This window comes from Cryptomeria japonica, chromosome 3 (genome assembly GCF_030272615.1).
Source record: "Cryptomeria japonica chromosome 3, Sugi_1.0, whole genome shotgun sequence".
NCBI classification, from domain to species: domain Eukaryota; kingdom Viridiplantae; phylum Streptophyta; class Pinopsida; order Cupressales; family Cupressaceae; genus Cryptomeria; species Cryptomeria japonica.
Genome location: NC_081407.1, coordinates 202,708,836 through 202,722,335, shown reverse-complemented (window position 1 = coordinate 202,722,335; position 13,500 = coordinate 202,708,836). Strand labels below are relative to the sequence as shown.

General features: G+C 35.1%; 1 protein-coding gene across 7 annotated transcripts in view; it reads right to left on the bottom strand.

The window, feature by feature from the left end:
• The window catches only part of LOC131034249 (cyclin-T1-4), an 85,351-nt gene that overhangs the window by 20,903 nt on the left and 50,948 nt on the right, over window positions 1–13,500 (bottom strand). For all 7 annotated transcript variants that reach the window (XR_009103761.2, XM_057965674.2, XM_057965671.2 and 4 more), the window contains exons 5-6: window positions 5,347–5,481; window positions 4,665–4,840 (exon numbers count right to left, since the gene is read on the bottom strand). Coding sequence is in view for 6 of the 7 variants with exons in the window: in XM_057965674.2 (XP_057821657.1) it covers window positions 4,665–4,840; window positions 5,347–5,481 (311 nt within the window). In the remaining variant the exon portion in view is untranslated. The remainder of the gene's footprint in view (window positions 1–4,664; window positions 4,841–5,346; window positions 5,482–13,500) is intronic.

Genomic DNA, 13,500 nt, shown 5'->3' with positions numbered 1-13,500 from the left:
TTCTGAATTGTAGTGCTTTGCACACTCCACAATCAACTCACCACATTGCACTATAGGGGGAAAACCAGTTGTTTGAGCTATTGCATTTGTTGTCATTTTTCTTGCCATCTTGGAAGAACTATGATTTCCAAGTCCAAAAAACCGATCTCAAAAGTCCTCCACATCGATGTGCCCCAAGTTGGTGTCGCTAATGTTTCCCCACTTTGAAGTAATCTTTGACTCCATGAGGACTCCCATGAAATCATTCCTCATTTGTATATGCCTCGAGTTGCCTCCGGTCCTTGCAGCTGAAATTTACCTAAAAAATAAACAACTTAAGTTACAAAATGAAAGGATGCTAGGGTTAGGGACGAAATGCAATAAGTAGCATAAAATGAACTTATTAAAATGATGACATTCCAGCCTATAGTGACGCTTTTACTCTTCTCAAATGCCCAGTTTAATGATTTCAAAATTTACTTCTGACTTTAAAATGATAATGCAAGCACAATCTAGGCCAAGATATAGGTCAAAATCACCTTCAGCAATTGAAGCCTCGCTTGCTTGCCATCAAGAGAAATTCACACCTAATTGAAGCTTGAGAATCACACCTAGTTGAGACTGGAAATGAACTTGCTTGGGGCTGACTTTCGTGTTTGATAAGGTCTGCCGAAATTTGCACCCAAGCTGAGACAAATTCACAGCTATTGAGGCCTGAGAAATGATTAAAAAATCCCTCCAAATCGCATGCAAGGAGTCACAATCAGGTTTGCACAAGGTCAGATTTTAAACTTGCCTTAATGCTGATGGAAAATATAAAACTACTGATGAAGGATGACCTCAGATCTGCAGGTCTAGTCACTCTGCAGTGACTTGTTAGATTGAGTTAAATTGTGGTCAAAATGATAATGCACTGCAATCCTTATATAGGCATCCAAGGAAGGGTCGCATCTGCTTGCAAGCTAGGCCGACCTTGTATTGTGTCAAACGTTTTTTACTCATCCCATTTAAAACTCTCTTGAATTTACCCTAGCTGACTTGATACTTCTCCAAACTTCGTTTATCCCTCATAACCCTTGGGCACAAATGGATAAGTGTCATGTATAGCAGGTTTGGAGGGCTTGTTTGTACAACGACATTAGGAGAGTGGATTTTAGGTGATAGTTTGCAAAATTTCTTTTTGATCTCATCTTAGCCAACTTGACACCTCGTTGAATTCATTCATCCTTCATCCCCTTGAGCTCAAATGAACCCTTGGGTTGCATAGCGGGTTTAGGCTATGTGGATGCACAAACACAATGAGCGTATTTGGGTAGTTAGCGTGCACAAAACAGACGTTGATAGAGCACACTTGGGGACCTTGTCTGCACAAAACATGTAGAAGATAGAGCACATTTTCAGTGCACACTTGCACAATTTGTGAAGAGTGCACTAAGACCCCTAGCTTGCACAAACAAAATGTAAGGCGGGTTCTATGGGTAGGCTTCCACAAATCAAGAGGAATTCAAGATGTTGCCTTACACAAGTCTCATGATTGGGTATTTTTGTAGTTAGTTGCACAAAATGATGTTCTTAGGAGTGTGTTTCAAGGGTGTGATTGCACAAATGAATGCCTTGAGCGAGTTTCAACACTTAGACAACCTTAGAATCGCTTTCCCCTTGAGCGCATATGAGGCGTAAGGTTGAACAAATAGGCATAGAGCCAATTGAGGAGGTATGTGTGCACAATAAGGTGATAGACATGAGCCCATATGAGCCTCAACTTTGAACAAGTTTGTAGAACATACTTATCATATTGACTTGTATAGATCTTGAAAGGATGGGTTTGGTTTAGCAGGTTGACTAGCAAAAAGTTATACATGAATTTGCCCCCTTTGTTCAACACTTCGTCAATTTCTTGATCACGAGGTTGGGTTTAACATTAGTGCACAATTTACCCCCCTTAACCTTGCACAAAATTGTACATGCCAAGAGGGGGTTGACTCCATACTTAGACAAATTTTCACATTCTTTTACCCTCATAAGTCTTGCACAATGTAGGCTCAAAATTCATGACCTTAAGGATGTATTTGCAATTCCTAATGGAATTACAAGCAAATTTATCACTCCTCACTCTTAGTCTTCAACTTATTCCTAACAACATCTTGCACTTTGACAACATTTTACAAACCCTGACACTTTTTGACAAGATTGACAACTTTTAGCAATTTTAACAAGATTTTGCAATTTTCATTCTTTTTGTCAATTTTGACAACATTTGCAAGATTTAACATCTTTTGACAACTTTCAACCCCAAAATTCACTAACAAGCTCAAGCGATGGATTTGGTGACTTGGTAACCCCCTAGGGGTGAAATATGCAACTAGAGTTCAAAATTATTGTCAAGCTGACTAAACCCTAGAAAACAACTAGACTACTAAGCAAAAAGAGGGGGTCCCCATTTGCAATGGGCAATGTGTGAAAAAGTCACAGCAGATTAGAGGAGTTGTCTTTATTTCACATTTGAGATGTGGTTGGGAGATTGGGCAATCTAGAAAGGTCCCTCAGTCTCCTTCGACATCATTGTAGTGGGTTCTTCATTTCAAGAGTGACTAAAAATGGTTGGCTCTCTAACCACAACACTAGGATTAGATGGAGGCATTAGCGACTTCATTCCCTTTGAACTTATTTTTTCTAAGGGATTATTTGATCTATAGCCTACTAGTTCATCTACATGCTCTTTCTCCATAATATATGCCATCACTTGCTATAATGGCATAAGTACACCATTCTTTCGAAGGCAAGCTTTGATACCTTGTTCAGATATTCCACACAAATGGTCTTTCACCCAACTATGTGAACTCAAATACATCACATCTCTAGCAATATAACCCCCATGACCTAGAACCGGTTTGTCATACCAACATACTTCCACAAAGAAGAACTAATTTCTATTTTGCACTTAGGCCGAGCTACAGAGCTAGAACTAGCTACCCTCATGAATGCTATAGCAAGAAATTTATAAACGCATCCAAAACAAAAACAAATTATAAACCAAAAGTGGATATATAAAACCTAGCTCTATTGATACATAAAAAGAAGAATGAACGAAACTTAGAAAAACAAAGCAAAGAGTTTGTTTCATGTTTGTAAAACAAAAAAGGAGAGGAAAAAATGAGAACAAATTTACCTCTTTGAAAAAACCTTCTCAGCAGCAAATGGACACTTGTAAATTCATAAGAATGTCAATGCAATCATTGTATAACCTTCAAAGATCAATTTTCAACTCCCTTGATTCAATAAGCAAAAATGAATGTTCAAACTCTTGGAATGATATTTATTTTTGCAATAGAAATAAGATAAAATTAACTTGTTTTGGTGTATCATATGTTTAAGAAGTGACTTTTAAGGTTTAAAATTTATTTTAGGGTGCCTAGGTCAAAGTCAAAGCAAAGAAAATTAAAAAACTAGTAGTGATAGGCAAGTTTGCACTGGGTTCACCTAGGTTACCCCAGCTTCATCCCAAGTCACCCGGTTCGCCCCAACTAATCTAAATGCCTTTGCACAAGATCCTATTTGAACCTAAAGATGGCCTAGACAAACACACAAATCCAATTGAAACAGGACCCAGATCCGATTGATCTACAAACAGATCTAATAACAAAGCCTAAAAGGAGTGTAATGTGTCTTTTTGGCATATACCTGAATTTTAATCAAAAATAACCCTTTGTCTGCAACTGTCTACGAACCAGTGTTCCACAGAAACGCATTTCCCCCCTCTCAGGCCCAAGTCCCCCCGTCCCTGTAACTTTTTCCCCGAAGCCTGTCCCCCCGTCTCCCCATCCCCAACAGCCGTGGAACACTGCTATGAACACATTTCCCTATGTTTCTAATACAATGCAACTATAGCTTTAACACTCCTGTCTCATAAAAAGCAAGTTTCATTCAACCCAACCATATTATTGACGGTTCTCAGTATATATATGAGAACATTAATACCAATAACCTGGTGGCCATGCAATCAAGTTCATCATTTAAGAAAAGAACAGTTTTTCTTTTTTTTTTGTTTGTTTTTCTTTTCCTAACACGCATCAATTGGAATCACTTGAAAGAAACTGATTATTACTACCCTACATTTCAATTGCTCTCATTTCTCAAAATACATTCACATCTCATTCTCTAAGGTGGGAAGATTAATATTCTTAAAGGAGGTTCCCTGAAAAGTTTTATTTAGAAAATGAGAAGGGCTCCTATGATATTCTTATTCACCTGAATATACATGCATTGTCCATGCAAAATGCCATCTATAACATCAAACTAAAGCAGTAATGAAAAAACAATGTCCAAAGCTTATAAGTATATGCTATAGACTAGTGGACTAAAAAAAGGACCTACTCAAAGACAACAATCACACATCACACAGGTAAAGTACCAAAGAAAGGACTAACCAGTACAATAATGAACTAAAAGGTTGACTAGAGTATATAAATTAAGGAATAGCTTATTTGGAAAGATAATGTGGTTATTTCTGCTGATGGAAGGTTTATTTCTCTATTTTCAATCAGGAAATTGGTTGTCTTTTTTGCAACTCCAACCCCAAGGTAAGGCAATAGTGCTCCAGTGGAATAAAAACATGAATCTTCTTAATTTAATCTTTTTACTTTTCAAACCCAACCCTCCCAGGAATTCTAATTCAATGTGCTTACCCTTCACTGACCAAGTTCCATGCCACATGTACCAGAACAGTTTGGGCCAGTCCAATCTTGTTCAAGACTGACATGAGAGGGTTATAAGGATGCTCAATAGTAAGCTCAAAATCCAAAGTGGTTAGTACCATTTGTTCAGCTTCCAGAACCCGTTGCTTATACTGCTCAAACCAATCCTGCAAGAAAAGGACAAATCTCAGCTAAATTCATAAAATGTTTCTAAGTTTCACTATCATGCATAGAGAAGAAATGTATATTACACACTAGACAAAATTGGAATTTAGGCACCATTATGACAAAAAATATATGTCAACAAAATAAAAAAATGAGATACTGCAGTTCCATTGTCCATAATATTGAATCATCTCTTCGTTTTGTTTTTTTTTGTTTTTCTTTGTTTCCATTGTCCATAATGCAGTTTTTCTTTGTTTTGTTTTTTGTTTTTACCCAGAAGTTTTTTCCATCAAGATCAAAATAACTTCATTATGGAGGCATAAGATGTTTCATACTGCGAAGAACATCTTTCATGTTTCAACTATTTTATACCTCAAAAAACTACTCCACAACTTGTAGTTAGCAGCATCCAATTAAAAATTCTCGAGTATGAAAATAATTGAGCTGCATAGCCAAAGATATAAGACAAATAATAGAACTAATAGGTTCACAAGAATCAGAAGCTTACAATTGGAAGTAAATGGTGGAAATTTTCCAATTCATGCTTATGACAAATTTCATATGATACAAAAAGTAAACTATTCAGGGGACGAGGAGTTTCCTCTGATTTTGCTGCCAAGAACAATGCAGCTGTTGCAATTAACTGCCAACACAAAAGGATATTTACAAGTTAGTGACCTTAATAAAGTTTAAAAATAGAACATTCTGAGAAGAAAACAATCTTACAGATAAATCCATTCTGTAATCCAACCTTTATAATGTTTAAAAAGATAACAGTACGAAAAAAGAAAACAATCTTACAGATAAATCAAGAATGTATTTTGGCACTCAAAAGTTGTTGAGTTCAATATAATTGATCACAAATCCACATATATCCTTTACAATTGTTATTTGTTACTACAATCCTTAATAAACCCTCAATCTCAGAGTCAATGTTAATGGGGTTCAATCTTATAGGTTGTTTGGTGGTGTCATTATTTAACTTCTCTTTAGTTTGAATTTATTTTTCAAATGAATTTGGAACATGCAGTCAAGAGACAACTGTTGACAAAATGAACACTTAGACCCTATGCATGTGAACATAGGTGAACTCAATCTATGGTAATAACCACAAGGATTAAAGAAATTCAGATATAGTTTGAGACTAATTTTAAGCAACTCTCGAAATGTTACTTGCAACCACACAGGAAAGGAGAGGGGACACACATCTTAAATGGTGAAATTTGAAGTTAGTCGCGGAACTCAATTTCGGTTAAAATATTTTTTATAGGAAGGTAATAACATAAAAGTGACAACAAGCGAAATTCAAAGAAACAGAAAAATAAAAGAAATGACTAACAAAGTGTGGATAGACGAATTAGATTGGAAAAGAAAACGTGGTGTCACCAAAAGAATTTAAAATAAATTTTCCCAAAGGAAAATCAAGAAATCAATACTTGTAATACATAGATTCAATAAATTCAACCAAAGGAAATAAGAGAGCTAAAACAAGAGGGTTCACTCAAAGGAAATTTTCATCACCAGTCGAGTATCAAAAATTTATGGTGTCCGTGTGTCACTAGGTCAAGGTCCCATAAAAAGGAATTTATGTGTAAAGAGTCATGCAGCTACTAGCAGTTTCAAATGCAAAACAAAGAATTTAGGTTACCCTCAATGTCAAGAAAGCATCTCTTCCCCTACATTCTGTATGTCCCCTTCCTAAGCCAGTTCAGCATGGTGGAGTTGTTAGCCTATTTAGCTGATTCCCGTGGGCTAATAATTAGGGTCTGGGTTATAGAATCTTGGAGGCAATATTAGGTGTGCTTTCATATTCTAATAGTTGGGTGAGCATAACACTCTTTTTAAGAGCCTTTTCAAGTTAATTCTTCCACGCTATTTTTACTCAGTCATTTATTAGCACCGACAGAGTCAGTTGGCCTGCTTGCTATTTTTAGTATTGTCAGTAGAATTCAGTTTTCATAATCATCTCGACTTTTGATATAGTCCAAGGACTTCAAATCAAATAAAGATAAGTTAATAAAGTTGAATTAAAGATTTAACTTTGTCATTATTTTAATTTATTTAATGAAGGGGCTATAGACGCCAATTATTAAATTAAAGGTGATTTATTTTAATGGATGGGCCTTTATCATTTAAGTCTACATTAGGAGATTTGTAACGTCCCCTTTCGGGTTTTACCTTGATTTAGTCCTGAAACAAGAATTATAACTCAAAGTAAGAATTATAAATTATAATACATTAATAAATATAATCTTATCAAAACTAAATATATTTTATTATAACTTTTAACTCAAAAATCTTAAGAATAGTACGGAAGATAGAACTTATCTTTCTTTATTGTAATAACCATAATAACCTCTTTCCAAGGTCTAACGCTCCTTATATGTCTTTATGCAAAGTATATAATGATATCACTTATAGCGATATGTCTGAGAGTATACGCTGTTCTGATATCTTCTTTATAATATATGTGAATTATACCTCTGCTTAACGATCTGATCTGACATCAAATTACTGTTGTTTCAGACAGTTGGCTTAATTCTTATGCGATGTTGGATTGTTGCTTCAGCTTCGTCCTTTTTACTTCTGCGGTATTGCTGTTTTGTTTAATCAATCTCCTAAGATCGTGCAACCACAACTATAAAATCTATGGCCCAAACTGAATGCCTTGTATATTCCAAATATCCCCACGCCCCTTTCTAATTCCAATTGCTATTCTATATATCTCTTTTCAAAGAGGCTTCTTCCGAAGTCATGTCTTTCTATTTGGCCATATCTCTTCACAATTTAAATCACTCTACTCTTAATGAATCACACGTCTTGGTCGATCACACTTCTTGCTTTTGCTTATGTTAACCAATGCTTCTCCTCATTGTATTAAATCTAATGTTATTAATTTATTTATAATAAATACGATCTCCTTTCTGTGAACCAAATAGGGATATAAGTTATAAACAAACCATCTTCCATCTTTGCTACGTAGCTTCCTTGTCTCTTTTATACATGTATGCATACATGTGTTTATTGAATGATTATTTAATAGTAATTAATAATGATTACAAATTAATATTTTATTTAATAATTTATTATTTTAGAGATAAATGGTTACTCGTTATTTAATAATATATTGCTGATAGAAATAAATGGATGATTAATCAGTACTAAATAAGTGTATTGATATTTAATTTAAATTAATTTTTATGTCTATTCATTTGTATTTTAATTTTATTATAATTATTTATTATTAAATTATATTTCAAAGTGGGGACATCACAAGATTAAAAAAGGAAGTGAGTTTTATTAAATAAATGCCAAAAAAGCATTCTTGAAAAAAATAGTTAAAAGGCAAAAAAAGTGCTTTTTCAAAAAAGCAATGAAAAAGTTAAGAAAGTGTTCCCAAAAAAATAGCAAAAAAGGTTAAAAAAAAAAGTGTTTTTTTCAAAAAAGATGCGAAAAAGACACAAAAATATAAGAGGATTGGGACTCTCATTTGGGGATATGCTGTTTGGATTTTGATATTGTGTTTGTTTCAAAAAGATTGCTTCATCTTCAGTTTGTGAGGATGAAAACCCTTATAGCCAACATTCTCTACGTTGTTGAGAGATCCAATCTGGAGAATACTTGTTAATTTCATCCAAAGGTTACAATTATGTTCATTGGAGAAAGATCTACATTTCAGTTTTGCAGAGTTTATTGAATATCTAATTGATAGAGATTGATTTGGAAGGTGATTTGGAGAATTTTGTTGTTGTTTATTGCTGGTTGTACTTCCTCATGTCAGCTGCACCATTTTGAGAGCTTTGATGTGAGGCTTTTATGGAAAAAGATTGGTCTTTTAGGGTTTGAATTTAAATTCTTGGTGTTTATTATTTGCTGCTAATTAGTTCAACACCCAGCCGTACCATTCTGGAGCCATTTGGTGAAGTACCTAGGGTTTCTGGACATTGTATTTGCTGCTCATTGCTGTAGCAGACCATTATTTCACCAAATCAGCAAATGAGTGTGTTGAAAATAGATATGTAGTATCATTTTATGATCTAGGTTGCTCTTTACATTCGATAGATTTTGTAAAATCAGATAAGAAATTAATTCTGGAATTTTCAGCTACTTGAATTTCTGAGTTTCTTTAATTTTCTGAGTTGTTCATTTATTATAATGTATTTTATTATCTGCACTTAATTTGGCAACTCAAATCCACTGCAAAAACACTCAAAACTCAAAAACAAACAAACAAAAAAACAAAGGCAAAACAGGGCTGCTTATTACACATTCTTAGGTTTCAGAGATTGAGTTTAAAGTTCTGCTTACTCTGCAAGCTTTACTTAAATTCCTCAAAGCTGATGAAGGACTGTTGACTGAAAATGAGCATATTATTGCATATAAGTATGTCATATGTTCTCTGAGAAAAAAGAAGCTTCGCAAGTGTCTATAGATCAAAGTTGTTCCAATTTCTACTATTGTGCAAGAAGGCCTTAAGTGCATAGGGGAAGTCGGTGTTTCAAGCAGCTTTTTGTCTCTTCATTTCAAGGATTGTTTGAAGAACCTTCCCATGATGACGCTAAAGTATTTCAGCCAACTTGAGCTCCACAGTCTATATCTCTCCAAGAGATAGAATGTCTACTGCAAGATTCCACCAATGTCACATTGTACCCAGATGTCAGATTGCACAAGGTTGACTCAGCCTCAAATTCAATAGTTTCCATGTGTGTCAATGAAAAGTAATATTTGCAGATTCCAGCGCTTGACAATGTGACAATGACCCTATGCCAGAGGGTGATAATACAAAAAATGAGAAAAAAGGCATGAGCTTGTCACCATCCATGAAGATACACAATAGCATCAGGATTACACAGAATGTATTCAGCAGGTTTTTATGGATTTCAGTGATGTTGAAGACTTTCCATTTCATCTTAAGCAACAAACTAGTCATCAGTTCTCACCTATACTCTCTCTATAAGAGTTTCAACATCATTCTAAATCTTGTTTCACAACAGATATTTTACACAGTTCTCAAGGCTACTGCAACCATAGTTGAACTCTGAACTTGTAAGGTGGGGTTGCCATGTTTCTCAACTATAAATGGTTTTGTTTCCACCACCCACGCTTGTACATGAATGTTATTGTTTTTGTCTTGTTTTGTTATACTTCCCCCAACCACTGACCCACCTGAAATGTCTCATGTTCATTTTTAGTTTTCTATTTCAGTGATTAGGAATAACTTCACTCTCTAGCCAATTGATACATCACTGATCTGCTTCAAAACTAGAGATTCTGATGTTCTCCCATGACCCAAATATGTGCCATGGTCCCCAAACAAAGCCAACTGTCATAAACCCACAAAACTTTTTGTTCTGAGGTCCTGCTTGCATGTTTTGTCAAGTTTATTTATCAATTTGGCATATAAAGATGTTGAAAAACAAGATTGTGCCTTTGTCACTTGTAGTTGTTTTGAGTGAAGTTCATCAGTTTAGAGTAGTGTTGATCAATTTGTCAAAGTTAATGAATGAAAATGAGGTCTAGGAATCATGGTCTAAGACCTGAATTTATCAAAGTAGTAAATTTGTCCAACAATAAGTGAAATGGCAAGGTGATCCCAAGGTGTACTTTACCAGTTGAAGGTACAAAAAAGAGCGAGAACTTTTAGCTAAGACTCAATAAGCACAATTTCAAGGAATCTGCGGAAATAATGAACATTAAAGAGGACACCTAGGCAATTACAGCCAAAGATGGTGAAAATTTTGAAGAGAAAAGAACTTGGCAAAGGGGACTCAAGAATGTGTTTTGTGGGTAAGATTCAGAATTTAAATGTTAACTCAAAGCACATGCTTTGGCCTAGCATGCCACCCTCTAAAGAGCACTTTTTGAAACTCCGTGTTTAAAGTGACACCCCCTTCTAATTTGGAAATTCAGCAAAGTATTAAGTGGCATGAGCCATGTAAAGCATGCCTTTTTCCAACCAAGTCCCAGTTTCAAGTGGCAAATACAGACTTCAAAGTTTTAAGTGGTTACACCCCTCCAAGTGTGCCCTTCTCCTTTCATCATCAAGATATGATCTCCAAAGTGCAGATTTTAAGGGGATATGCTTTCAAAGGTGCACGTCGCAACTAGATTTCTCTGGTTTTTCATCATATCTCACCATTGCAAGGCACCCCCAGGGTTTTTGCTATCATAGATCCATATTGCAACAGTTTTCACTTATTAAAACTAGGCTTTTCAGCCACCATTCAAAGTGTTGGGCTTTCAGTTTTTCTGCTTGTGTTTGAGAGTTTGTGTGAGCAGCTTTCATGAGCATATTAGACCAAAGGTTTAGTATCATAAAACCTCCATATTTCATAACTGTTTGCAAACAGATCCTGGAGTTTCAGGAGTTTCATATGAAAAATTTTAAGTCATCAAAAGGTAAAAAATTTCAGTGGTCAAAATTGTAGATTTGTGCAGATATTTGGTATTTGTGATTGCAGATTTTTGAAACCTAAATAATAGGGATCTAGGTAGCAGTGTTATAACAGTCCAAGAACAATTTTTAAAAACTCAAAATCAGCAATTTCAGTTTTCATGTGGCCAAGGCAGGTAAGTTTTTCAGAGTCAGATTGTGGTGATGCATCCATAGACCTACTATCATTAGCAAGCAAATTCGAGGCTTTTCAGATTAGCTATTTTTAGCTAATCTTATTTTTTAGAGGTCCTATATCTGGGCACATATTGGAGAGATTATTTTTAGGTTGACTTCTATAATAAAGTATTGTATATAGCAGTTTTAGCTTTAAAGTGCTTTCTTGTCAGTTTTTCAGTTGTTTTTAGTGTTTTATTTTAAAGACTGATTTCTTGGAGTATTTAGCAATTATCCTAAAATCCCCCCAAAAACAAACATTTGGTAAACATTTAGTTATCAGGGCAATCATTTCAAAACATGCCCCAAGTTGAAAATTTAGAATGTGGATAGATGGAGTACAGGTATTGCTGGATGGAATCAGCAATTACTCAATCAAGCATATCTATAGGGAAGCTTACGCGGCCACTGATTTCTTATCCAATTGTGCTATTGATCAGTCCGCCCCCGTAATTGTCTTGGATAATAGCCTTTCTTAGGCTTCCCTCCAAGACATAATGGCCAAAGATGGCTAATACATATACTCACCACTATTATCTATGCGAAGAGATTAGATTCATATACTTTATGGTTAGACATGCTTAAGTTGTAGTATTGGGAAGGGTGACCTCTAAGGAAGTCATGATGCTTCACCTTTATGAGCATCACCTAGATGCAATGAGTGCTGAGTAGAACATTCATTCTCAAGAGAGATGGGTTTGTGTGAACCACTACTCATGAAATATGGGTTAGTGAGTTTGACTCCAAAACTATCTAGGCAAACCCTGATATAAATATCATAATTTGACATGCTACAGAAAGTACCTCCTACTTGTCAATAGATGAGCTAGAGGTGCTCTAAAATGAAAGGATCATAAGGCACAACACTTGCCAAAGATTTTGCAAATGGGATAACAAGCTAAGTTGGATTGATCTTGGGGGAAATTTCATGGTTAAGTGTGATTGAGAAAGCACTTTTGAGATGGGTGACCTCCTGAGAAGTCCAGATGCTTCACCCCTAAGAGCATTACCTAGATACAAGGTGTTAAGTGGAAAATGTGTCCTCATGAGATAGATTCTATTGATGTGTTTTTTATGAAACCTCAAAAATAGAATAAAATACCAAGTTTCTATCCTTTCTTGAGCAAGGAAACCTTGAATGCTAAACTTCGTGATCAAACAAGGCAACCCCACCGTTTACAATGCGAACAATTGACTTTAATGATTGTTAGACACAGTGTATATGATGTGATATGTTGGTAACAGAAAAGGACTTAAGTTTTGTTGGAACGTGGAACACTTAACTTGGAAACTGAAAAAGACAAAAAGTATGAGAGGTTAAGGAAATCTTCGTAAATCAAGCTTTGCTTCACCATGATGTGCTGGCAAAAACCCTTGCCATGCAAAAATAGGTCGTGGAAATCACGGAGGAAGCAAAAACCCGGGCATGAATCATGGGCCGTGAAAAAAATATCAAGCTTTGCTTCACCATGATAATGAATGATGTTCAAATAGACAAACTTCATAAATCAAGCTTTGCTTCACCATGATAATGAATGATGTTCAAATAGACAAACTTCATAAATCAAGCTTTGCTTCACCATGATAACAACCACACAAAACCGATGCAATATCCAAAGGTAATAAATGATTTTCATATTGCAAACACCCATTCAAATACCAAATGCTAGCGCAACCCAAATGAACATCAACAACCAAACTATTACAACAACAAGGTTCAGACTAACCATGCATAGCAATTTGCAATCAACAAATTACAAATGGTATAAACACCAAGGAATTCGTCACATATCATCGCATTTCTCCATCAAAATCAATGAACTCCAACTATATTTGAGAATTAACTAGAAACCATACAAAATGTAGAAACACAACACATATTAGAATAATATCTTAGTAGTTTATTATTAATGGTCAATATTGTATCTTAGTGTAAATATTAGATGTTTCTAATTTTGCTTCAGTTATTGATTGTTTCAAAATGGAAACATCGATCTTGTAACTATAAATGATCACTTGATCATTCATTAAATTGCGTCTGTATTCCGGCTC